Source organism: Haliotis rubra, unplaced genomic scaffold (genome assembly GCF_003918875.1).
Source record: "Haliotis rubra isolate DU_JTF1 unplaced genomic scaffold, ASM391887v1 Scf2049, whole genome shotgun sequence".
Classification (NCBI taxonomy): Eukaryota; Metazoa; Mollusca; class Gastropoda; order Lepetellida; family Haliotidae; genus Haliotis; species Haliotis rubra.
This window is the reverse complement of record NW_025766058.1, coordinates 1-27,198: the sequence shown is the minus strand read 5'-3', so window position 1 is coordinate 27,198 and position 27,198 is coordinate 1. Positions and strand designations below refer to the sequence as shown.

The 27,198-nt window shown below is 40.5% G+C and overlaps 1 protein-coding gene across 1 annotated transcript; it reads right to left on the bottom strand.

Annotated features, from left to right (window-relative positions):
- Nucleotides 1–7,061: 7,061 nt before the first annotated feature.
- LOC124276018 lies at nt 7,062–9,371 on the bottom strand. Its single transcript, XM_046711660.1, has 3 exons — nt 9,326–9,371; nt 8,214–8,564; nt 7,062–7,143 (listed from the first exon to the last, which is right to left on the bottom strand). The coding sequence occupies exons 2-3, from the start codon at nt 8,457–8,459 to the stop codon at nt 7,084–7,086; spliced, it is 306 nt and encodes a 101-aa protein (XP_046567616.1). The 5' UTR covers nt 8,460–8,564; nt 9,326–9,371; the 3' UTR covers nt 7,062–7,083.
- Between the last annotated feature and the right edge of the window lie 17,827 nt (nt 9,372–27,198).

Sequence of the window (27,198 nt, the reverse complement as noted above, 5' to 3'; positions counted from 1 at the left end):
CGCAAGCTTGGCTCGTAGCTGTTCCAGGGACACCATGCGGAAGTGAGGCGGTTCCGAAAGATAAAGGTGGTTGAAAACTGCCATGTTGTGAATCATGCGTAGTTTCCCTGAGTCCTTCTTGGGAACCAGGAAGATTGGTGAGTAGAACCCCGGGGACTGTCGGGGGTCTAGCACTGTCTCTATAGCTTGTTTGCGTAACAGAGTGTGGATGCTGTCTGCTAGCAGTAACTGTTGGTCTGGAGCATACACACGTGACTGGGGCGTTGAAGTCAGAGGCGGCGACACGGCGATTGGCAGCTTGTAACCGGTCCTGAGAATGTTGGTGATAAACGGGTCTTCCAGGATTGTCCAATTGGGCCAGAAGATCCCCAGTCTCCCGCCTACTGGAGTAGGACGAACCGCACGACTGGGGCGGAGGTCCCAGTCGTGTTGGGTCGCAACTTCAGCTTAATCGGCGTAAGGGCGCCTCCTACTTCCCTGCCGGGCGGCGGGGGGGTCCCGGGACGATCCTGCTGACGGCGCTGAAAACAGGTTCGATCTGCCACGCCACGCCCTTCTGCCAGAGGCGCCGCGACGGAGTCTCTTCGACGTAACGGCGCTTCCTCTACCCCTTGCAGATGATCTGCCACGAAAAGGTCAACTCAAAGCTTCAACGTAGACAAAGAAACCTCCGTATTGGTAAGCTCTGCGTTCCCTTATACACCTCCGAATGCCGCCATTAAAGAGGAAACGAGACGCAAAAGGGGCTCTTAACAGTTTCCTTTTAAACTCTTCCTGCCAAGAACAGGGCTCCAGGAAACCCATCCGCCGAACAACAACCGTTGTCATGGCCAGAGCCGCCTCGAGGTGCGCCAGCAAATCATGCAACACCTTGCCCTGCCATTGAAACAGGGTGGTAAGATGTTCTAACCTTGACGCGTTGTCTTCCGGCCAGATCCCAAGCAGCAGCCGGTTGCCGCCGAGGCCAACGCTGATACCGGGCTTCAACATCCGCTTGAGTTCTGCATCAATGGCCAACATCTTGGAGTCCTGCACTCGGTAGGATGCCTGTGGGGAAGCCGATAAGCGCTTTGAGGGACTCGCCATGAGCCGCTACTCCATCGGCAAAATCCAAACTATGAATCTTGTAGTCCCTTTGCGACTTAGGAGCCTTTATCGTGGTATTGAGAGACAAAGTAGCAAAATCAGCGCCCAAAGAAGCCACAGCATCGCCACCATCGGGTGAGGCGGAGGAGTAACTCCGAGAAGACCGAATAGCCTTCGGTCGGCCGAACCTGAAGAGGGAGAAGGACAATCCGGCAGTCTGTCGGCAATCCAGTCGAACACAGCAGAGAGAGGGAGGTAGGTGCCCCCATCATCATCATCCTCTTGCAACATTTCCTCATTATAATCGGGAGAAAAATAGCGCCCTCAGTGTCCTCCCAGGACACGGTAGGAGCAGTAAATCGCTGGACCCGGCAGCAGGCTTCGTGGGCTTACCGATGACAACTGAGAAGCAGCACTCAAAGTAACTGTCGGGAACGTGGACGCCGCGGGCGAAGCGCGAACAGGAGGTGACCTTGAACGGACCGACGGTATCGCCTTACCACGCATCGGTGATCAGGAGCCTCCCCTATCCTTGGAACGTACGGGAGAGCGAGACCTTGAGTCAGACCGACGACGGCGAAGAGAAGTATCCGAACTAAGACGAGGACTCCTAGACCGATGATGCTGCCGAGGAGACCTGGAACGAGATCGTCGAGAACGATGGGAACGCTCGGCGTCCTGACGCCGGGAACGCTTCTTCCATTAACTGACGCTGTAGGTTCTCCTCTCTAGACACTGTAGCCTTCCTGGGGATACGGTAGTCTGCCAAAGGCGTCGGAGTTGGCGCTGGCGCTGGCGTCGGTACAGGCGTCGGCGTCAGCATGGGCGTCGGCGTCGGCGTCGGCATAGGCGCCGGCGTCCGCATGGGCGTCGGCGTAGGCATCGACGTTGGTTGAAGCAACAAGTCAGCAACTGGAGAATCAGTGCCACAGGCGCCGGGCGCAGGGACAAAGCTAGGCAACGGCGCTGGAACGGTGCTAGCTTAATCCGCAGCTGCCGGCAAAGGAGCGTCCGGCAACTTCTGAACCTCCGGATGCATAAAGCCGTCCGGTGGGATAGGTCAACAAAGGCGCAGACAGACGAAGCTTTGGCTTCAGGCGCCAGCAAACGAGGCGCAGGGGTGGACGGCTGATCTATCACAGGAGAAGAGCGTCCGACCGGGCGCATTTAGGGGAGAAGACCGGAGTCCACAGAAGAAACAGGGGAAGACATTTTCCTCTTCCGCTGTGACAAGCGCTTCTTCTTAGCTGAGGTAGGCCTTGAAATCTGCGCGACGGACAGCGGAGTACAAAAGTGACAGCCACAATGGAACAGGCAACAGTCGCGACAGTCTGGGCACCAGGGTGTGGGTCCTTGGCAGACTTCTGCACCTTGCAGATGCAACAAAACTGCCGGGTCATGCACACCAAAAGCTGTAACACACAAATGTGAAACGTAAAAAACCTAGAAACAACCCCTGCAGACGAAAAAATGGAAGCACCCCTCCCACAAGAATGGGCACGCCTGGTAAGTGGGACAGTCGTAAACAACCAAGATGGCTGCCCCCACACTGAGCCGAAAAAAGCGTGAAAAAACACACAATTTAGGCAAGAAAAAAGAAGGTACACAAAAACAAGCATGAAACAGAAGGTGGAAGAACCCTAGAGGTATCAAAACACCCAAACATGCCACGTGGAAAAAAACTCGAACGGGGACACACCCCAAGCCGGGCGAAAAACATAAACACGAGGTAGCCAGGTAAGTGAAGTTATTTGTAAATTATGTTCTTCACCCACAGAGAAGAGACATAAGATAGAAAACATACATACCAATAACTTTAATATCTGAAATCTATTAGTAAGTGTCTGAAAACTTAGCTAAACAAAACGCCTGACAAGCAAGACGCTTTGAAGTAAAAGTGATTTTGATGGACCGCTATGCTGGAGGGGAGATCACGCCACTCGTTGCCTGTACACTCGCCGATACACGAGGTGGCCGCTTCTATAGAATGGCTTAATCAACGACTGTCTGATCTCTTTAAGCCGGAGCTTGAGGTAATATGCATAAGACCTATGGTAAGGTAAGTTAAAATCTGCAAGCATTTAGCATTTCTGACTAAAATTGATATTTTATACTTATCCTGACTCTTGAAGTCAGCCCTCCAAACCTCCCCTCTTATGGCACTCTGGATTTCCTGTAAATCTGGGTGTCGGGCATATATACAGAGAGAGTGACAAAACATGGCCGGTCAGTTGACCAAAAGGGCCAAGGAGGAAAGGGAGGTAACTTGTGGGTGAGTGGTGATTTTACGTCCGCTGTTTAGAAGAGAACTTCAAGGGATTTCAAGTGTTCCACTATCATTCGCAAGAAGAAGGAGACAAGCATTTAGCATGAGCCAGGATAAGGAAATTTTTTAGATATAATATCCACACACAGAAACTGTGCATTGCTAAATTCTTTTAAATCTAAAAATATAACAATGAAAACCCATGCTTCTGCTTCTTCACACAAGCAAGGACCACCAGGACTTATCCCTAGACCATCTACTGGGAGCTTGTGTTGGGAATTGGTTAAAATCTCATAATTGATGATTGGTTTATTACAACCCATCAATCATGGGTAATAATTGGTTAAGCGTCACAAAAAACAAAGAAAAACCACGTAGTTCTTTGGGGTTTTGTTTGCAAATTTCACATCTTTAAAGTATGACTAGTATGTTCGAAACATATATTTCTTGGCTCTTTAAGATAAATTCAATCATGACTTGGACCAAGCTTGTAGTGCTCATGAAATGTAAACAAACAAAACCAATCCTGTGAAAAATATTGTTAATGCAAACAAGTGTTCCAGAATTGTATGTGTTCGATTATGAGAAAACATGATCGATTGCTTGGTCGCTCAGTCACTGCGACCAATCTTCAATTATTTCAATTAATCGGACCACCACTACTGGGAGTAGTGTACAGACCCACCTTTAAAAGAAGACACACAGGAAGTGGGAGGGTCACAACTTCTGTCTTGCTCATCTAAAAGTGACCACTCCAGTTCACTCTCTTCATATGAGCAGCTGCTGCGGTTGCTGCTTCTTCCACTGCTGCTCATGCTGCTGCAAGAGAGCCTCTGGTCATAATCTGCCAAAACAGAGCAAGTACAGGGATACCAGTAGGCTATATACTGAATATTATGGGGTTAAACAGCTTTGGTGTGACTTAACAAGTGTAGAAGTAAGCACAGCTCACATACCGCCACTTCCCACTTTGGGACATGGAAATGACTGATATTGATATATATAATGTGACAAGGGATCAGCAGCTCACAAGACTTTCTCCTTGACTCCAAACTTTATACACGTTAGATAATAGTCTTGCCATTTACTGATTATATTAATAATTGAACCTTGCATGTATAGCTACAGAGATACGATCCGGACAAGATAACCATCAAACACACTTTGAACCAAGTCATGTTTCCATGGAAACAGCAAAAAATAAAATTCTGATTTACTTCAAAGTAGCAAAGGGCACATCTATGGGTAATGATTAACATGTGTGTGAAGTTTGGTGAACCTAGCATGTAAACATTTAGAGATATGTTCCGGACAAAGTTTCGGGATGGAAGGACAGAACAAACTCACTGTAACCCTTTTACTTCGTAGCGGGGGTATAATAAATTAACATCTCGGTGGCAAGATTTTGAAATGATTCATAATATAATGAAACAAAGATACAAGACAAATCTTATTGATAACAACTTCTTGATTTATTTGTCAACGTTTCTGGGCTGGTTCTTGCCCCTTCTTCAGGTGGATAATGATATGAATGATAATGAATTTCAAGAAACAAAGACATCTTTACACTTGCTACTTACTCGGTTTGAAAAGACCAGGAACTTTGGGCATGTGAACTTCTATTTCTTTTTTTCTGCATCTGATGGGAATATCAAGGTCATGCCTTTAAAGCAGATCCACCATGAAATATAGACTAACAACTAGTCTCTGAAATGAACATATTCTACAGAAAAAAGTTCATAGTAAGAAAAACAAATACAGTAGAACATGGATATAACGAACTCCAAGGGACCAAGAAATTTAATTAAGCTATATCCGTTGTTCAAGTTATTCACATTTGACCGCCATCTTGGATTGTAGAGATGTAGAGACATGTATATGCTGAGGCCACAAATCTTTATTCTTGTGCATTGACATAACATTAAAATTCTGAATTTATCATTCACAGACATTAGCTAGAACATGTTTAACAATAGGCTTATCTGACTTCCCTACGACTAACAACTTAAGTTTTTCACTTCCAGTCATGTTTGCCGCTACCAACAATGTTATTCTCTTTAGAATTTTACCCCCACTGCATTTTTCAGATTTAAAGTGAAGAGTTCTGTTTGGTTTCATTTTGTAGAAGAGGCCAGTTTCGTCAGCATTGAAAATGTTTTTCAGGCTTGTACTCTTCAAGATAGCCAGGCAGGCGGGTTTTCAGCCAATCATTGACGAGGTCAGGGTCAACAAATGCACTTTCCCTTGAGATGATTTACATACGATGCCATGCCTCTGTTTGAATCTGTCAATCCAAGCACTATTGCAATTAAAATCTAAATGACCTAACTTAGATGCCAATTCATTTGCCTTAGTCTGCAACATGGGACCATTTAAGGGAATGTTCTCACTTCTAGCCCCTTGAAACCATTTGTAGAAAGCATCTTCTACATCTTGGTGATTGGCAGCTCTTAACTTATTATGGTAGGGCCAAAATCAGTAGACACAGATTTTGCATAGATTCGCAATTCTTAATAATGGAACTGAGGCGGATTTTGGAATGCCAAAGTCGAAAGCGATGTTTGTCTTAGATTTTACACCTGAATCTACAGCCTGAATTATCTGAAGCTTGGTGTCAAAGGTGATACCTTTACGTTTGCCTGCCATAGTGATGAGAGTGAACTGAAGACCTGTATACCAGTCAAGGTTTTAAACACGATAAGTTTGTTTTGTTCATTAATTAATGACCATCAAACAATGTTGATTCGCCCGCCAACAAGGTTGATGTATACCGTTAAGTGGCTGAGCTGACACTGAGTTCGGCTAATCACGCGTCGTTAATTGGGTCTTGGGGTAGTAAATCAGTTCGCTATAGCGTTAATTAAGCTACTCACGAGTTCGTTATTCGTGGTATAATTTAATGATATTATAAAGGACTACTGACGGGACTTTTTAATTTGTTCGCTATATCCGTTTGTACTCTATATCTGTGTTCGCTATATCCATGTTCTACTGTATAATCAAAAGGAGCCCTGAGACTTTCTTCAGTTCCAGAAGCTGTGGAAATCTAGACTTGCCTCATTTTGAGACTTGCGCTTTCTTGGATATATTTGCTTCAGGGTCTGCATGACAGATTACATGAAATATTTCAGCAGACATTAGCTTCCAAACTGCATGAACTAAGTTATGTCAGAGACAAGTGCCATCGAATGCTATTTTTTCTGAGTGATATAAACAGAATTTCATTCAAGAGTCGAAATAATTTCTCATGGAACCAATGCAAAATGAAACAATGTAAATTGGCCAACAGTATCAAATTTCATTCTCACAGATCAACAAACATTGTGGCTGTCAGGTAGGTAGTATCAAGGGAAATACCTATGTCATACATGCCAAATATTGGTTACTCAATATCTGTAATAGTGCTAACACTTTCATTATCTCAACATTCTAATCATTACCTTGTTACATATCTCAATACATTCCTCAATCTAAGTAATATTCAAAATGTTAGAACATGTCCCACACATGGCCAATGTCTGGCAGATCAAGGTGGGATTTAGTCTCTTGAAGACTCCCAACACGCCACCCAGTTGTGTCAGTCTATCAATGTTTTTACTTGCCCAGCTTTGAATGTGTTGACTCGACAATTATCCATGTTTTCATTCCCTTCAGTTTGAGTGTGTGCCTCTGTTTTTTTTCAAATTTCTGAATTTGGCCAGTGTTCACTCACCTCTGATGAGTCATCCTCCTCATTGTCTATCTGAATCAGCTCTCCATTCATGTGGCATGCTAAAAAGGTTAGCAGCTTTCTGAAACAGATATCTTTTCAAACTGAATGTGAACAAATTGTGACACCATTTTGCAACACTTGTATATGAGATACTTCAAGAGTGTAAAAATCTGTTCCTATCCAATCTTTTCCTGCATGTTTCTCACTGCATGTGTTGAGAAATATCAGTGATATTCACTCTGCTGGTCCAATTCAAAGTGAAACAATTAACACTGCCTGGCTCTGTCTGGAATTACAAATGTTCAATCTAACCCCAAATGTTTAAAGATTGTCACTTCAGGAAAAAAGCATTCAAATGTTTATATAAACAACATGTCAACACTGCTTATTACTAGCGTTGGGTATTGGTTAAAATCGCATATAATTGATGATTGGTTCATTACAACCCGATCAATCATCAAAACAATTGGTTAGCCTCATTTATCAAATTTTCCTGGTCATGTTTGTCAATGCATTAAAACAAGAACACGAAGTCATCAATATCCCCTGCAACGGCAAAATACTCTTTATGAATATGTCTACTAGTTATGATTATGTCAAATGTTTTGGAGTGTACATAGCAAAGTGGAAGAAGCGTATTGAAAGGTTTTAAGATCTGCTCCAGAAAGGAACACTACCACCAAATTAAGTTGAAGCCTAACTTGTTGTCATGGAAATGCAACAAGATGACATCATCAAAGCCACAGCCAAGTCACGCTTCCATGGAAACCGCAAAAATAAAATTCATACCTGGGTCTAAACCGCAAAAGGCACATCTAAGGATCATGCTTGACATGTACCAAGTTTGGCTGAACTATCACAAATAGTTGAGGAGATATGCTTCGGACGAAATAAAGTGTGACAGTGGTGAAAATGTCAACGCAGTAGCACTCCAGTGAGTAAGTAAGTAAGTGAGTTTAGTTTTATGCCGATTTTAGCAATATTCCAGCAATATCAAGGCTGAGGACACCAGAAATGGGCTTCACACATTGTACCCATGTGGGGAATGGAACCCGGGTCTTCAGTGTGACCACTAGGCTACCCTGCTGCCCTTCTTTGTTAATTAAAATAACACATCTCCATCAGATACCCAAACTAATGTTCACCCACCAGCAGACTCTTCAGGCATGTTGATGCAATGACAAGTGTTTCTTGATTACTTCCTCCTCCGAGCTGTATAGTTCCAGTGAAAGAAGAACTTTTCTTCTTCTCCTTGTCCTGTGTACTACTGGATTCCTGCATCCTACAACCCCTCTGCTGCTCCCCAGGGCGGGGGAAGCTAGGAGGTGGTCTGCACTTCAGATTGTCCTGTAGGCTAGTCGTATACTGAATATTGTTATTCTTCTCATTGCACATGTTTGAGTTATTGAAGCCATTCCGCCCCTGGGGGTAGTGTTGTGTGATGATGTCTGGTGGATGGGCACGGCTGTTGGGTGGCAGTGTGTGAAAAGGTGTTGGAGGCTGCAATGAGAATATATTCTGTAGCGACTGAACAAGCTGAATTCAACACAGCTTTGAAGAGTGTCAATGAGATGTAGATATTTATCATCATGAAACTACTGCTTAATCATGATGTTGACAAACTCTTCCATGAGAGTATGTATATTATTTTTTTAACCTTAAGATTATGACTCATGAAAGATTTGAATTATATACATGTAGTTCCCAATTCATATTCTCCTAAGGCCTAAAAACAAGATGTTGTGGTTCCGATTACCCGACCAACCCTTGAATTCTGGTGCCGAATTCTATCCTTTTCAGGCGGTATGAATAAAATAACCTTTTAGATACCATTGTTTTTCCGTCACTGATGGACATTGGTCCCTCTGATAGGGGAAGTCGACAAGCTTGATAAACAATTACACATTGATAAACGTGTTATTAGTTTGTACCCAAAAATCCTAACTACCCTAAATTACAAAGAGGTGCATTCGAACCACAACATTTATTTTTGGCCTAAGACGAAGTCAAACATAGAGGGCAAAGCTAATGGTCATGTCAATTACTGGATTCCTATAACACTGTCCAACATCAGGGATTTATTTGGCCTTCCTCATAGGCCAAGTCAGCTGCAAGACATCTAAACTTCTCAGATCTTCCCAATTCAAGTAATAACACATAAGTAATTCACTAACTTTGTAGAGGTGCCCAGCAACTAAGAACAGGACAAACACGGGACCCTGCATCCCATTGACACTTTGATGTGGAAGAAACATAGATACCACTGAAGTCTTCCTTGTGCATTCTGATGTGTCTTGGATTGGATGAGCAGATTTCACAAAATTCCTTTGCTCTTTGCTGAATCAAGTTCACTTTGTTCTGTGAAATCATCTTGCCCAAATTGTGTGTCTGAAAGGAGACCAAAAGATATTTTTCACTCAATTTTCACACGTTTACGTTTCAGTTAATCAAAGCAATACCAATGCCATTTGGTTTTTGTTATATCAAGGAGAGAAGCTTCTGACAGACAATTGTGTATGGTCATCAGTGATCATGCTGGTTAGGCCCTAACATGATAAACACATCAAACAAGTTGCTTCACTCATTAGTGATCGCTCTTCATTGGTTGTCTGCCAAACAGAGAAAAATGGGTCATGATAAAATCCAAGAGGTGCTAAAAGATAGGTGGTATTGGTAAGTGTTGGAACTTTCAAAATTCCGAAGCAGTTATAACCTAAAGCCTTCAAGTTCAAGTACTTGAGACTAAGATTACTTCTGCTCTTATGACAAGCTCAGCTTGTGAAGTTCATATATTGATACTAAAGTATGAGAAATTTGTATGGAAGTACTTGCAAAACAGCAGCCCCTGTACCACCATTACCAGTAAAAAATCATTACAAACCACTTTGCATTTCAAGTGATACTTTTACCTTCAGTTTGGTAAAATACATTCCTACTACCCAGTGTGTGAAATAGCCACTGGCCTGCTAGCCCATGGCTAGTAAAAATCCAGTCGGACCAGTAAATCTCCACAGTCACTGGGTCCGACTGGCTAGTGAGTTTTCATAGGGTCATTTTGTAAACATATCACTCTCTCCGACTTGTTAAGGTATAATAAACTTTATAATCATGCAAGATTACGGCCTGATAAAATGTTCATTATATTAGCAGCTTAATGATGAAACCTGTGTCCTGCCAACAATATCTTATTGGGTCTTCAGACGAAAGTCTGGAAGACCTACTGTTATTATCCAAATCTTCTTCTTCTTATTTGTACAAATTTTGTGACAGCTCTCCTGACCTAACCGGCTGGGCCAATTTTCGTGAAACTCTAGGGTGATAGCCTGTATGCTGAAATTGATACATAGTCGAAAAATCCCGACTTCGGCTTCCGCTAAAGGCAGATAACAAAAATGTCGAAAAATTTCAACCTCAATATCTCAAAAACTATAAGGGATAAATGGACCATATTTTCACTCAATGTAGACAACACTATTCATATCTTGAATAGTGTCTGAGTTATTGCCCTTGGAAGTTGGTCAATTTTGGCAAAACGCATTTTTATAGGGTTCACAACTCTGCAAAACACAATGAATTTCATTTTTGAAGGTACCAAACTGTAGATAATGAAATGTGGAACATTTTTGCTTCACATTATTATTATGTAAAAGTCAATAGTTACGCCACAATCAGGGAGGGACATTAGGATTTTCGCATTTTGTCAGTTGTGAGATAACTAACTGAAGGAAGCGACAGTAAAATCTAGCAACAATCCCCGCTTCCTTGTTTTCCAGTGCCCAAAGAGCAATGAGCTTTAAGTAACAACTGGGACTCCAGCAGTTTGTTTACCAGCCTGACTGTGCCAGGATCGCTAAAACCCTTTCTGCTACATCATCATGATTGCAGGAATCCAGCACATAAACGCACAATATTTTATATACATTTAAAACAGAATAAAACTTCACACACAAAACTGCAGCTATGGCAGTCGTACTTTCAAATCATCTTTCAAACCTCAAAACCCTGTGGGTTTCCAAATAGTCACCCATTTGCTATACTCCTCAGCAGAGATGATGTATATTTTCAAAATGTATGTTTTGTAGACAGTTTGCTGTGAGCCTTCATAACATATTTCTTTATACTATGACTGAATATCAGCCTGAACTGGCAAGTCAATTTTGTGATATTTTATGGAATGTTCTTGAATACTGCAAAAGACAGCTTTATTCTGCATTAATAGACATTGTAAGTACAGAGTCAAAATGAGTTTTATTAAAACATCTATTCATTACGCTTGTCATTTAAAACAGAAAAAGTCATAACACAAAATTTTAAAGCAGGCAATTTGTTAGTCACATTACACAGTTGTAATTTTTGATACAGATAAACTTCCCACAGGTCGTTCACTATCAGATGAGCGCACACGCGGGAGAACAGATATCTCCTATAAAGAGACTACCACTGCAAAGCATGGTCCACGTGCAGATATGGGAGACGATGTGAATTTCAACGACAGATGTAGCCAAGGGGAGTGTATGGGGAAGTCTGAAGACCGTCAGTATTGCCCAGGAGGCAATCCTAGTTCTCATCTATATTTGTAATCTTTAGCTTAGTTACTACAGTCCGTTTGAGTCAGAAACGGACCAATGAATTGCAATTTGATCATTGTACAAAATTGCCACATAAATATAAATAGTACACATGTTTATCATTTACTAATACCCAACAGCTTTCTTTATATTTGAAAATTTTCCAGACCATCAATCCATCATCATTGAAAACGCAAAGTTGTTATCTGTCGCGGCGGGTGAAACCGCAGAGAAACGGAAATCAGCCAGTCATGGCTGGGGACATCTCAAAATCTATTCCGTAGACATGTCGGTTCCTCGTCTGTCGTAGTGTCATAGTCACGACTTAAAGGGATGACAAGTGGTGCCACAGTTGCCTGTTGTAAGCCATCCCGAGACCAGTAACCTTGTTCAATGACGTTAGCTACCTTGTTGACACAGTTTAGGTTAGTTTCAGTCGTGATTTTGTTAAGGGATTCCTTAACCAAAACCACTACGTCACGTAATCTAAAAGTTGTGTTTGATCTGGCAACATCTCCTTTGACAATACCCCCATATCATTTCAATGGGGTTAGGGTCACAGTGATAGGGTGGAAGTCGCAGAATATCATGACCTTTACTTTTTATTTAACTGTCAACTTTGTAGAAAGGTTCACCTTTGTGGGTTTTATGATCTCTATATAGCTGAGGCTTCGCTTGCCTTTGAAGGCCGTGGCGATCTGAAATTTGTCGAGCCATGATATCATATCACCTTTTCGACTGTTCGATGTCGGGGCTTTACTGTCGGGTCCTGCATGCTGTGGTATGGGGCATTGTCCATTACGATAAAAGACTTCTCTGGTAGAGCTGGTACCAACCCAATCAAGGAAAACTGCACCATTCATCTCGGAACGGTAGTCTCTGTTATCTGTGGACTTTGCCCTGAATACCAAGTCACAGCCTGGGAGAAAGCCTTTGCTGGAGCAACCAGCATGGAGAATGATTATTCTCTCTCCTTTCCCTAGAGGCAGCTTTCTACGTGACCCCTTATCACCCACATCGGATACCCACTGACTGCTGGCAGTGTGCGAGGTATTGACCCAGGTCTCAGTCCAAGTACACTGGCTCTCGAACCCTTCGCGCTTCTTCTTTATAACCCTGAGAAAATTATTTCTCAAGCGAACGATATCAGGGCGTTCACAGAGTACTGACCTATTCTCCTCGAACTTTTCTTATAACGATACCCAAAAGAGTGTAAGAGTCGCTTAGAGTGTGTACTTTGATACTCTGCGGTTTGTGTTCTTGCTTCCAAATGCTTTGTTAAAATTTTCAGCAACATGTATTTGTTTTCAGAATAGAGCTTGTTGATAGACTGCTTTACAAGGTTCTTTTGAAAGTTGTCCAAATGTTTTAATTGTGTGATTTTGACACAACCCCTACCTGCTTCTCACAGATCACCCTCACAATGTTTGTGTTCCAGAACATTTGTCAGTAACCTTGCTGATACTCCTAAAAGCTTTTGCTGCCCGCTTTACGAATTTATTAATGACATAAAATAGTTTGCCCCCTTTCGGCTTCAGCACGGAAACAATCGCATTACACTTTAATCATCAACTGTTTCACGTCAGTATTCAACTTCATTGTTCATCAGGCATGTGTATCCGTGCACTACCGAGATAGTGGCTGTTCCGCTTCTCAAGGTTTCACCCCACATGCTAACAAATAACAACTGTTTCAATGATGATAGATTCTAAAACAACTTTTTGGTGGAGTGGGAAAATTTTCAAATATAAGAAAGCTGTTGGGTATTAGTAAATGATAAACATGTGTACTATTTATATTTATGTGGCAATTTTGTACAATGATCAAATTTGCAATTCATTGGTCCGTTTCTGACTCAAACGGACTGTACATTCACATTCTGAGCTAGTGAATTATTTTGTGGGCTATTAACTTTTAGGCATAGCTAGCCCGACTGGCTAGCAAAATTTGGAAACTATTTGGCACACTGCTACTACCACAACACAAGTTACCGTGAGTAATCATATAATGAGAAACCTAAAAGTCTTCCTTGACATCATGACCTATCATTTCTGGTTTGGAAAACATTGTGAATGCAGGGACATCAACCATTAGGCCATCAGTTTAGTGATAAGGCATTGGTCTCCAGACCAGCCGATTGGGGTCTGTAATCCAAACACTGAAACTCACCTGTGTCCTCCTCGTAATTTCCTCAAAGGTCTTGGCTTCTTCAGCCCAGTCATTCTTGCTGCTCGGCCCATCACTGCAGTAGACATGACTGGAAGAGAAACACAAGTATTACACAGGGAGACAGGCAAGAAACAATACTTTTCTAACCATTAACTGCTCATTGCCAAGTGGCTTAAATCCCATGAATTCATATTGCACAAAACATGTCTCTACTGACCAAACACTTGACAATTATATGCAAAAACGGACTTGACAACGTGAATGCCTAATATGCTAATTGCTGCATGAACTATGACAAAACTTGAGACCACATTATAGTGAATGGTATATAGAAGGTAAATTTCTTTTTCGCCACAAGACTCTGATGTTCTGAGTTAAACAGTAGATCACCTTTTCTGTACCAGGCAGAAAGTTAATCACAAAGTGTTGAAAATATTTACTTTTATGCATTACCATATTGTACTTAGATGATCACATGCTACAGATCTCCGCTGAAAAGTTAGCACAAGAGCACTATATTCCTTAACATGACCACAAGTACTGTCATGTGATATAGTGTTTGTTATTGAAGGGCTCCTAGGGTCTTCCAAATAAGCTGGGAACGCCAGGAAAGACTATCTTTTACCTTATCATTATGGTCATTGACTGCTGATGTGATACGAGAAAAGCAAAGGAGGACTTTGACAACTTTCTCCTTCAAGGCATTCAAGATATCTTACAGCTTCACACTAAGCGACTTTCACCTTCAATTTCAGACGATCAGATATGAAGTGAAAAACAACTAATTTCCGCAAAGCAGCATCACAAATATTCTACCATACTTTTGGTGGAAGAAAAGAAAATGATTCTAAATCAAATCCACTTTCATAGTTACTTTCCAGATAATATGAGTTCCGACAAGAAAGACCATGCATATGTAATTTCTTTGAATTCCAAAAAAGATTTCCATGATTACTCAGGTTATTGTACATGTTCACAGGCTTTTTGGAAGTCAATATTGAGAGACCTGACTTTCATTAACCAACAGCCTATAAATGAATGAATGAGTTAGTGTTAGTACTGTTTTCAATTATTATATCGTTCCATGACAGTTTGAAAAGGGATGAAAACCTTAGTAAACATACTAAGCCCCTTAACAGGTGCCTTTCTGCTGAATCTGTTGTCAGTGTACACATGTCTTCTCAGAATGTAAGAGTGCAATCCTATCTTGAGAGACTGAACTGTGGACTGCTTGGCTCAGCAATATAGAACTCTCGTAACTGAGGTCAACACCAAGTTTAAATGTTCATCCAAACATATGGGAACAAGGTATGTCAAATAAATATGAATTCACATAGTTTTTAAGTTCATTCATTATAGCGTATCTTCAGTTTTTGACAGATGACATGCATTGTGGCTACTATACTGGGTCTCAAAGTAGCCTCCTAAACATCATTTTGATTACCTGGGTGCCAATGCACAAAGCGCTTGTAGCTAAGACATCCGTAAGCCTATGGTCAGCTATAGAGTTACGACAGGTCGTTAATGTTACTTAACGCTTTGTGGATCGACCCAGGTATTTAATGAATCTATCATTAAAATTGTACATGTTTTACTAGCAAAATGTCCTCCATATGGGGTCTGATTGTAAAGGCATATATTTCATATACTTAAACAGAGAGCTGTGTTGGGAAAGAAGTATACAATTTTGTTATTTTAATCAGAACAAATTACTGTGGATTTAGACTGCAATGAATATTCTTATACTGGCTTTTTAGTGTGAGAGGTATATACATGCCTTGGCACAAGCCCATGTTTGACATTTTGTGAAAACACTTGAAGGTTATTTATTTTCTCAATGAAAACTTTTATCTATGACTCCACATCTGTTGCTGTAACCCAAACATGCCTGATGAGTTTTAAACTCTTCTCAATTGCTTGGGCTGAAAAAGGAACAGTATTACACCAGGACGAAGTCTCCCCATCTAAATGACCATGTTGGAAGTGGTTAAGTTGGTTTGTTTATTGTTTAACGCCGCACTCAGCAATATTCCAGCTATATGGCAGCCGGGTCTGTAAATAATAGAGTCTAGACCAGACAATCTAGTGATCAACATCCTGAGCATCGATCTATGCAATTGGGATAATGATGACATGTGTCAACCAAGTCTGCCATCCTGATCACCCAATCCCGTTAGTCAACTCTTACGTGGAAGTGGTGAAGTGTTAGCAGTACATAATCAGCAGGTGTACACTTTGGTAAAGTCAGAGGCCATTTGACTGGTCTGCCACAAGAAAAGTACTTTTTGTGAGCTAAGATGCCGCTGTTATTGCCTCTTGGCTGAAAGCAATTGGTGTTTCTGCTTTGCCCAGACCTTGTGTATCATATGGGATGGTCAAACTTAGGCCCGCATAACGATGTCCGACGCCTGTCCGCCAAACATCCGCTTTCCCATTTTCTCCAGAACTATTGGACATACAATACTGAGATTTTGCAGAAAACATCCCGCTGAGTGTACCGTACCTACTAATAGTATAAATGTCAAGTCATTCGCTTTTCACCTTTCTTTGCTATGGGCAATATAAAAATAATTTTAAATCTAAGAAGGCTACCAAACGGTTGGAAATATCCCCCTTTGAACAACAATCTAATATGATCGGAATCTCATGACAGTCACATATCAAATATGGAAGCTATTGGGTCAATACCGACAGAGATATATGCTGTTTTATGCCGTCCTGATCACATATCGCATTTTTGCACTTTTCAATCCAAAATTTCCACCAAACTATGCGACTTCTTTATTAAAGAACAAAAATATTTAGTACAGCAAGCTACAAACAAACTGGCAAATACCAGCAACGTATCTTAAATAGTAAAGAAGGTACCATTTTTTTATAACTAATTTTAGGAGAACAGAAACAATAGAAACAACCATCTAGATATCCGCAAATCAAGACATCGAAACACCGTCCCAGATTATTCACGTTTGAGGTATGGACACTATATGTGCAAATTTTCAAAGTTCTGTAGCTCATACATTCAGAGCTACAGATTGCGGAAATGGCTACAATTCAAAAACGGCAAATTTCTTCTGAACATCTGAAATCCAATATGGGCACCAAACCATGTGACTTCTGACATATGACTATGTACAGCAACCACAGGCGACATCATAACCAGCTTTTTCAAGACTTTTACCCGGAAAGTTTGCTTTTGAAAAAATCGCGAAGAAGTCTTAGAAAGTTTTTGAAGAGAACTTTGGCCCAGTAGTACTAAATATGGTGGCCATCGAAGGCATATCCTTGCACTTTCTGTGCACAATTTCCACAGTGGTTACTGGACATTAGTTATGGAAAGTTTGGAAGCTCTGGAGCTGATGGTTCGAGCTCAGCACATTTGGAAGACAAGTAACTCAGAAAAAGGTGAAAAACACTGCCCAAAACTTCAATCCAATATAGCTTCCAAACGGTGCCTTGTAGCTATATTGGTCCTACACTTGAAATTGTAGGGATTCTGATTCCGGACCTGTACCAGAAATTTGGAGGTCTTTGGACCAGTAGTTTTGGAGATTATTCGTCTAGAAATTTTTGAATTATCTGCCCTTTGCTTTTGGGCCTAGAGTCCTGAGTTTTGGGCGCAATCAACATCAGCACTGTGGGCACCTTGGTGAGTTTTTGGAAGCGATCATGAGCACTTGTTTAGGAGCTATGTTTGGTACAAAATACGGCGAAATAATAAATAATAATAATAATCCGAACGATTACAATAGGTCACCCTGCCTTGAGGCAAAGAGCCCTAATAATAACTTGAACAATTAATTACAATAGGTCTCCTTGCCTTGAGGCATGGAGCCCAAATGAATGTAATATGTCACATATAAAAACTACAGATAAGAATTGAGAAAAAATATGGAAATGTTGAACATGTAAGAAATTCTTTAAATTATTGATATAACCCTTTTAGAAAATTGTTTCTGGATAACACCTGATAATTAGTTTTTCAGCACAATGTTCCACTCTTTCATGACTGAGGATTATTTGATTTTGTAAACATGACTTGTACAATTTGTTTTTTACAATACTTTTTCACTTATATGTAAACTTTGCATATGAAGGAGTGTACAATATTATCTACATATTAAAATTATTAAAGTAAAGGGATGTTGACCTGATTACAAAATTACATTTACACTATGAAAAGTTAAGAAATTGATGTTTCCACACAAACCATTCACAGACGTAAACATTCCATTACACATGGTTTGAATAGCAAAATATATTGCTGTGGGTGGGTCGGTTTTCTTTTTTATCTTCCATCTATGTTGCGCTAGAATTCCAACCGTTCTCGTGTCGGTGTAAATACAAACAGGCTGTCCGCTCAAGTTCTTGACGCCTTGATTTGGTCAAATGGTATAATGCGCTCAAACGTGAAAATAAACAAGTGGCATGGTTGTGGAGTCAAAGTTTACCTATGTAAAAGCCAGATGACTAAATAATACACTGCTAGAATCTAATTTGGAACGTGTTCTTTGCGCCCTACCAGCCTGTAGTCACAGCCTATGAATGATTAATAAGAATTCCAATAAGTGGACATACCACAGCTCGGATAATCGCTTATTGTTAATGGTATCTGCAACAGAACTAGCTACGCAACTGCTTATATATACGTCATATTCTTTGCGTCTATTAATACAATCGTAAACGATGGGCGCTGTTCAACACAAATCGTCAATGTCGGCAATGAACAAGTGGAATGAACGCTTGTCAAAGTTACGTCTTGGGTCAACAAATTTGAAGCCTAAACTATGTCCACATAAAGTTTGGATAAAGCAACAATCCCAAGGAACAGTGATAAACAAAAACTCAAGAAAGACACTACCTGCCTGAATTTGTGTTGCGAGGACCTTTCTGTCTGCACCAGCCTTGTCACCAACAAGTGGGTTTTGAGTCTTCGGTTCCACGTGCAGGTCAGAGGTCGAAGGCAAAAAAAATGTCACAGCGCCCTCTTGCGTTGATGCCGTCTAAATATGCAGCTCGTTTGCGGATGGTTAGACGCGGGCAGAGGGGTGGGGGTTAGGAGTGATGAGAGGGGGATTAAGCATCGCAGATCACCTCCACCCCCAACACATTGAGAAACGGCCTTTCAGGTCCGATATACGTTAATTCTGTAATATATTAAGGAAGGACATAAACCTCACCCAAGAGTTGAGTCGGGTGTATTTTTAACATGTACTAAAATTATTTCATATTTTTCATATTATATTGATGGTATCATTGAACCCGATAGCTATGTTACGTCCATTATGATTGTGGATTGTAGAATCATGACTACCTAGTACATTGCAGGTGCATTATTTCCCGGATCTTGATTACATTTACTCTGTGATTGATTAAAAGAAACGGCATATGCATAAGTAAGTCCCCAATGACGTCGATGGGTGCTTTGAGAAAACATTTAAAGTTTCCAGAATTATTTGGTGTTATTGGAACGTCACATCGTTGGGAGTTAGCAGCCGTGCACATGACTGTAATATATATCTATATTTTTTTGCTAAACGTCGAGAATAATTTTCCAATGAAAACAGCAAAGGATCTTTTGAAAAATTAAATTAAATTATTTTAAAGAAGTGTTCTCATAGACCGAGTGTTAAAAAGTAGTCACGGAAATAGAAATAAAATGGTTTTGGCAATTATTTGTTTATTACTTCATCAAAATAGGTAGTTTTAACAAATATTAAAATAAGTATGTTTTCCCCAACTAGGCGTTTTAATTTGGACTTCCTATCATCATCCAAAATAACATTTTTACAGGTAAAAATAACAAAGAATTACATATTATCAACAAATTTAGAAAGATGGTATAACTTACGTTACAATCAACAATGGGTAAATAACTACCAGCAATATTGTTTAGGACGGGAAGATGCATTTGCACGTGCGTTGCCATTGCGATTGTGCAAATTGACAATCAAAGCTAAAGAATGAACTCGTAAACATAGTAACCTTTCAACAAGAGTACAGGCATGACAAATGTACTGAGAAACTCCTAATTCAATTATTTTGTATATCAACTAGGATAAAAGAAATAAAGGATGAATGGTATATGACGTTATTCATCAAATAATTTATGTACGTGAACTTATTTGCATCTCATTTGCATACTACAACTTGCATCAGAAACGTACATTTTGATTTAGATGAAATTTCAAGGGTAAAATGTCAGGATTTGTTCTCAAGTAACTAATCTATTTCGGATGATTTTACAAAAAGTATTCAAAACAAGTTGGGAAAAACGATAGCCATAGAACATTTAACAATCAATATTTTGGTTGTGTTGAAAACTACGATATAAACGCTAAAAAACATGTTATTTCTATTTCCGTGAGGAATTTAGTCTCACACAGTCTCGCGCTTTTAGTGACGTACAGTCTCCACTTAGCTGCTCAGCCCTCACGTGCTGGTGTACTACCTAAGTCTGTCTCACAGTCCCTGAACCACATTATTGCCCCTACTGCCAAGCCCTATCTGCAGTGCTAAAGTTCTAATAAAGCAAGTCTAGATTTCCTCAGGTTTCAGGAATCTGAATCTCTGGTCTCCCTGGGGCTCCTTTTCAATTTAAATGGGCTTGTTTCATACTATCAAAAATTATGTATATTCAGAGACTAAGCGTTAGTCTAGTGTACTGCCATGAAAGCTCGTGAAAATCAAATAATCTTATACCACTACCTTCGCTCTTCCATTTTGTCTGTCATACAGGCCCTTTGAGAAAAACAATTTTACATAAATTGGAAACAAACATATCCAAGGAAGCCCATGCAAGTTTATAATATGTGGCAAATCTAGATTACTACAGTTTCTGAAAATGAAGGAAGTCTCTGGGGGCTTCAACGAGTCCATTTTTTGGACTCGAGTACTGAGGGGTGAGACTCGACTCGACCCGAGTACTCGAAATTCATACCTTCAAGCAAACGATCAATTGTCAAGATAGTTACCTAATCATTTTAAGAAGTGAAATCTCAATCGATGTATAATATTTACTCTCATCTGCAGACTTGTAACAACTAATACCATACAGCCACACCGTGTGAGGAGTAAACTATTTAATCTAGGTGTTAATAAAAACATTATCAGATGGGTTAAAGAATTCAGGGTACATAGAACTCAGTATGTCAGTGTCAATGGCTATCAATCTTCTTTTCTCTCAACCTCTACTGGAGATCCACATGGCTGTGTTCCTTCATCCGTACTCTTCGTTTTGTATACCAATGACTGTTACTTGTCAATATATGACTTGTTTACTGTGAAATTTGCAGATGACGCCACTGTTACTGGCCTAATTTCTGATTCTGAACATTATTATCGTCAAGGCATTGACAAAACCGTAATGACAGTTTTTTATCAAACCTTTATTCAAAGTGTGTTGACCTACAATTTTCTATGTTGGTATGGGGATCTGTCTCATCTTAACAAAAACAGACTTTTCAAAATTGTTAATACTGCTTGCAAAATTTCTGGAGTGTATTTCGAGTATAGTCAAAAAGACAGCTAAAATTAGATTTGATAGTTGACATATTTGATCTCACCATTTTGAACTACTTCCTTCTGGACGCTGCTGTCGATTACCTTCCCTCAAAACAGAGCTCGACAGTCTTTCATACCATCAAGTATTCGTGAATGCAACAAATATTTTGAATCACCATCATGTGATTAGAACTAGAATTATTCAGCCTCTTTACCTATGTGGTTAATTGAATTATATCATGTCAGTTTTATTTGTAAATAGCATTCGTTTTGAGCATGTAATTATTGTGTATATTTTTGTGAACTGTGTATATATTCATTTTGAGACAGTTTGGATGTATGAGAATTTCCTCCGGGATAATAAAGTTATATCTTTTTCTTAATATTAGACGTTAACGGCCGCTCATGCTTAGCACATGGCAGACAGTCCGTCAACGTCAATAATTCGAGTTATCTCCCCTTTTCGAGTCCTCGAGTCCTTGAAAATGGACTCGAGTCCAGCTAAACCTGACTCGTCCTCGAGTACTCGAGTACCCGTGGAAGCCCTTTGGATTTTTTTGGTGAGATCCAGTTGTCCAGCCATAGGAATATCAAGAGATGCTACCCCTTAGCTGGTATCCCTGCTTGCTCTCAAAATAGATTTGGCGACACTTGATAACTCATTACCCCAAATCAGCCCCTCACCACTGGCAGTAGGACCGGAGGCGATGGGGCAGTAAATATTCCTGTCACACACACTGAAATTAAAGCAGTAATGGGTGATAAGAACCTTTGTACATGTTGTGAAATTCCAAGAAATTATCCCTCTGCAGATTTGTTTATTCTCTGAAAATGAAGAAAGTCTCTGTGGCCTCCTTTTCATTATATATATATATATATTTTTACTATGAACTTTTTTCAGTAAAATGTGTTCATTTGAGAGACTAGTTGTTAATCTACGTTCGTCTGTGCCGAGTGAGATGCCAGGATTTAGACCCTTAGGTTTTTCAGACGACGACAGACCCTGAACATGAGGAAATTCTGGGTCTTCCTTCGTTTTGGGTGATGTGCCAGGCCGGCATAGTGTAAAGTATGGAATGGATTTTGGAATGGAATTTGGGAATGGAACAGTGGAATGGAATTTGGAATGGAATTTGAAGTGACACAAATTTGCTATTTATAAACAAGTCTCCGCTCTAATATGCTAAGACAGTTTATAAACAGCTGATCACTGATATATATCACTAAGCAAAGGGACGTGGGTGTCAGCTTCTCTCTCCAGCCATGACCCATCCACCACACACTCAAAGGCACATGATTCTGGGGGAATAAGTTTTGAGTTCAAATACTATTTTCTAGGTTATGTAGATAATAAGAACAAGATGTATCGAAAGAAAGGCCGATGGCATGTGCTGTCTACGTATCTAGACTTGCTTATTATGGGGATAGAATTACTAATATATATCCCTGCAATAATTATTCTGTACATCTTTGAAGCAAGGCTAACTGCACGCCTGTATGGTGGCAGGCACCTGTGTTGTGGCAGGATTAGACATATATGGAGGAGGAAACGGATTATTCAACACAATAGTCTCATGATATTTTTATGAAGCACAACAGAACACCATGTGAAGGAAAATAACATATATATTAGAACTAATTTTGACATTAATCTTGTTTATTATCATAAAAAGCAATCTATAATGTCTATATTATCACAAATGTTACATAGTCTCAGTAACTGTCACTTAAAATCACAATTACTTGATTATATACAAAATAAGAACAAGTTGTTCACTCAACTATTGTGTCCATAGACATAGATGCAGATGACTATATTTACCAAGGTACTACTATATCGACTTACACAGCTAGTAGATAATATTCCAGTCATCTCATTAAATGCAAATTATTAGCAGTGGTAAATGGAAAATAAAATGATTAAGGGACTGTGAGACAGGCTATTGCCACACCTCTGTCTGCCACTAGCCTTATCTTACATCCGAAGGGGGGAGGGGTGCAAGAAATTGGGAGCAGGAGGGAAAGCGACCCCGAACTGTTTACAAACTGTCAATTTAATTTATGTTTGAAGGTAGGCACAACACTTGGTTTGTTTAGTACAAGATGAGTATATTCCATTTATTCCCATTCCAAATTCCATTCCATCATTCCAATCCAAACTCCATTCCAAACTCCATTCCATACTATACCTCGACCATCAACAATATGCTTATGGAAACTTGGAGCATTTGGTTCTTAGCGGGATATAACCATATACTACCGTGGACAGATATCTACTATCACGTCCTCCTATCTCTTGAAACACTCAATGTCGAAAATCCAAACAATAATACTTTTGTCGTTACTGCCCTGAAGATTCAACCTGTCTCCCAAACCTCAGAGAATAAATAGACAGCAGTCCAACTCAAGATTAGAATGATTGGGAAAGAAATTACGAATTGTTCACTCACTCACTCTATTTCCGGGGTTAAATGTCAGTCTAATCCTTAAAAGACAACATCAAATGTTTGCCTTTGTAATTTCTTCCGAATGCATCATCCTACATCATGCTAAAAAGCCCAAAGCCAGCAAAGGCTAACAAAAGGATTAAATCTTGTACTTGGCAGCTTTGTACATTCATGTCCGTCCGAACCAATAAGACTGTTTCAAAGTTCTACTACTATTTAACATTTCCAGCGGATAAAGATTTTACCTTTCATTTCATGCCTCAAGCGTTCTTTTGTAGAATGTGACAATACCAAATCTTTGCCCGCTGGAGGGTAGATTTTAGTCCATCATTTGCCAAATCTTGATTTTAGATAACCTGCTATGGTAGCTCATTTGGGCTTGAAGTCACGTTTAATGCGTCTATATAAAAAGCATTTTGCGTGCAGTGAATTTAGTCAGTCTCACAGTCCCTTCTGAACCATATTTGTTTTCCTACAGCCTAGTCGTCCCTGCAATGCCCAGGTTCAGGTTCTTGGAATCTCTGGTCTCCTGGGGCTCCTTTCAATTTAAATGGGCTTCATTTGTTACAATATGTTATATATAACCAGTGACTACGCATCCGATACTGTATACCGCCTGCGATATATAAGCGTTAGTCAAAGGGAAATTCTGCTGCCCTGGAAATAGTGACCCAGATGTCTTTAAACTTTCTAATCATAATGTATGTGTTATGTTGTGTTGTATATCGGTCACCGTGGCAGATATGGGACCCACGGTTATCTCCATGGTGTCAGTAGCGGCAGGGAGCACGCGGTTGTGTGCACTGAAACCAGCCGTAAAGATCAAATAGTATCGTACCCCCGCATGCTGCCAAACATGTCACATTCCTGACAACAGAAGTGGTTTGTTCCTGCCTGTGTCACCCTCCACCTGTTGATAATGATCTTGTGCCAAGAGGGTTAAAAATAATTCCTCCTCCTACAAGGGCATAATAAAATTAAACCCAGCCAGGGTGTCACCCATATGGGATATTTATAGATTATCTGACACTGTTTCTGGGAAGAAACACCACTTCCGGTCCGACCCTCGCTTGGCATCATATCTCAACTGAGTAACCCTCTTGGCTATATAGTAATTTGAACCTCTTATAATAGGCAGGTTCTAGATAAGCATGCCTATATATGTACAACACGTTCTTCGTTCATATAAATTAGAAATTATGATATTAAATCCAAAACACCTATGCCTTTAAAGAATAGCTTTAATGTCGAGGACTTACCAAATGAAGTGTCAAGCTGCAGTACTTCAAACAGCAGAAGAGCTCTGACAACGCTTGCCATGTTCATTCCAAGTTACGTCATCATATACGAACCCTTAATATTATCACAAAACAGGTCAAAACTTCTCAGTTTTAATTTGAGAGTTTATTTTATAGTCCGTCGGCCTCAAAAGCGGACCCACGGAATCTGCAATCTTAACCTGAAAAGTAATATACATATGGCTCACTGAAACGCTTGACTGTTAACTTTCAAACACTGTGACTAACTCTGGTGGATTTTGTTTCGGTAGAATTCTATGTCCCAAAAATTCTAAAAGTTGTTTTAAATAAACTGACGGCGAAAATTTTGACACAGTTCACTTTATTTGTTTACTGAGGGAGGAGTGCAGCGAGAGCGCGGACAGCCAGGCGGCGGCTGTGCGGAAGCACGTACACAAGTGCCGGACGGTGTTTATTGATTCATTAACCTGCGTTTGTGCCTTCTCGATCCTTTTCTTGCATCACCTGTTCCAGCGGCCTTTGTGCGCACCTGGGTAAAGAAGGGAGCATGCAATCGATAAAAGAAAGCGATCTGAACAACAAACATCCCCTCCTGCGGTAAATGCACAAAACCAGGAGCCTACAAAACAGGCAATGCCGTTCCAATCTCCCTACAGGCGGGAGGTGAGGTGGTCAGGTTCCTATTTTCGCCGTAATTCTTGAATATTTCGCTTTCATATGACGACGATGCATGCGTAATGTATTGTGTATGTGCGGCTGCTTGGTACTAGCCCAGACTTAAGCTGGTTTTATAGTGCTAGCCCACTGGATACCTTGCCGCAGTGAAGCATGAATACCCCACTCAGACACATTTTACTGACACCGAGTTGACCAGTCCTTGTTGTACCCATTAATGCCGAGCGCCAGGCGAGGTACCAAACAAGTACACCATAGTTTAACGTCTTTTGCATGACGCGGTCGGGGATCGGGCGGACGCTTTTCAACTAAATTACACCACGGAGGCGGTTCCAATCTCCATTATGCGGCAAAATACAATTGAAGGTATAAATAAAACGTGCATACAATTAAACAAACGGTGCCACACGCACCGGTAATGTAACACATAAAGTTTTCAAGGCGGCAATACTCTCTCTCCTTGAATTCGTGGACTGGTTTTTAATCCAATCAAGCAATAGTCAGCCGCGACATGGAAAGATTAGCTTATCATATCAGTCCTCGTCATATGTACATTGAAAACAAACAACGCATACAAGGAAAATTGAAGAAAGTAAATGATGAGAAAATGGAGTTTTGAGATGATTTGGTTTCGATAATTGTAAATATCACTTTGGTATATATTGTTTTACATATTTTCAGCGAAATAAATATGATAATTGACACTGGAAATCGAACCCTATGCACCATTATCGATGAGAAAATTTGGCGGCGTCTCCAAAATTTGGTTTCTGTGAAGCAGTTCTTGGCACGCGTACGTTTATAAGAGATCTTCAGAGCTTGTGTGCTGAGTGGGATGGACTTTTCAGGTTCCGATGGGTGGAGGGCAAAACCCGTGGGTATGAAAACTCCCGGTTGGATGTTGGTGAAGTTTCGTCTCTTGGGTTCAGGCATAAAGCGGATGATTCTAATTCAAAATGTTGTCCCTGATTCCAACTTGGATTTTGAGCAGTGGAAAACATCTTTCATCTTGTAAGTTCGATTCTTCCATATAATCTTGGCTGGTTTCTTTATTATATTTTTACGCGGGAGGCGCTTTCGTAATTCGTCCTGTGTAAGTTCCAGGAGACTTTTGAGGTGTTAAAACATTAGGCCTCTCTGTTATAGCACGACAACGTCGATCGATGGATTCCAGTATCGCAGGCCCTCGGAGTCTACGCAAGTGGAGGATTAAATGATTTTTCTTTTCCCTGATCCCCTGTTTCTATGTTCTCCAGAAAGTGACGAACGTTCCCCGTTTCTTTATAAAGTTTTGGTGAACGATAGCTCTTCACAGTCTCTTACAGTGATGATGTTGTTTGAAAGAGTTTCTTTGGTGATTCCCAAAGTGTTCATTCGCCGGTAAAAGCTAAGTGCCAAGGCTTGTAGTTCGTTCCGTGCTTTACTATTTCCCAATTAAAACATAGGCTCTATACGTTCTTGGTCCATATTCATCATTCTCCTCCAGTAACGAATCAAGCATACATCCTTGTTG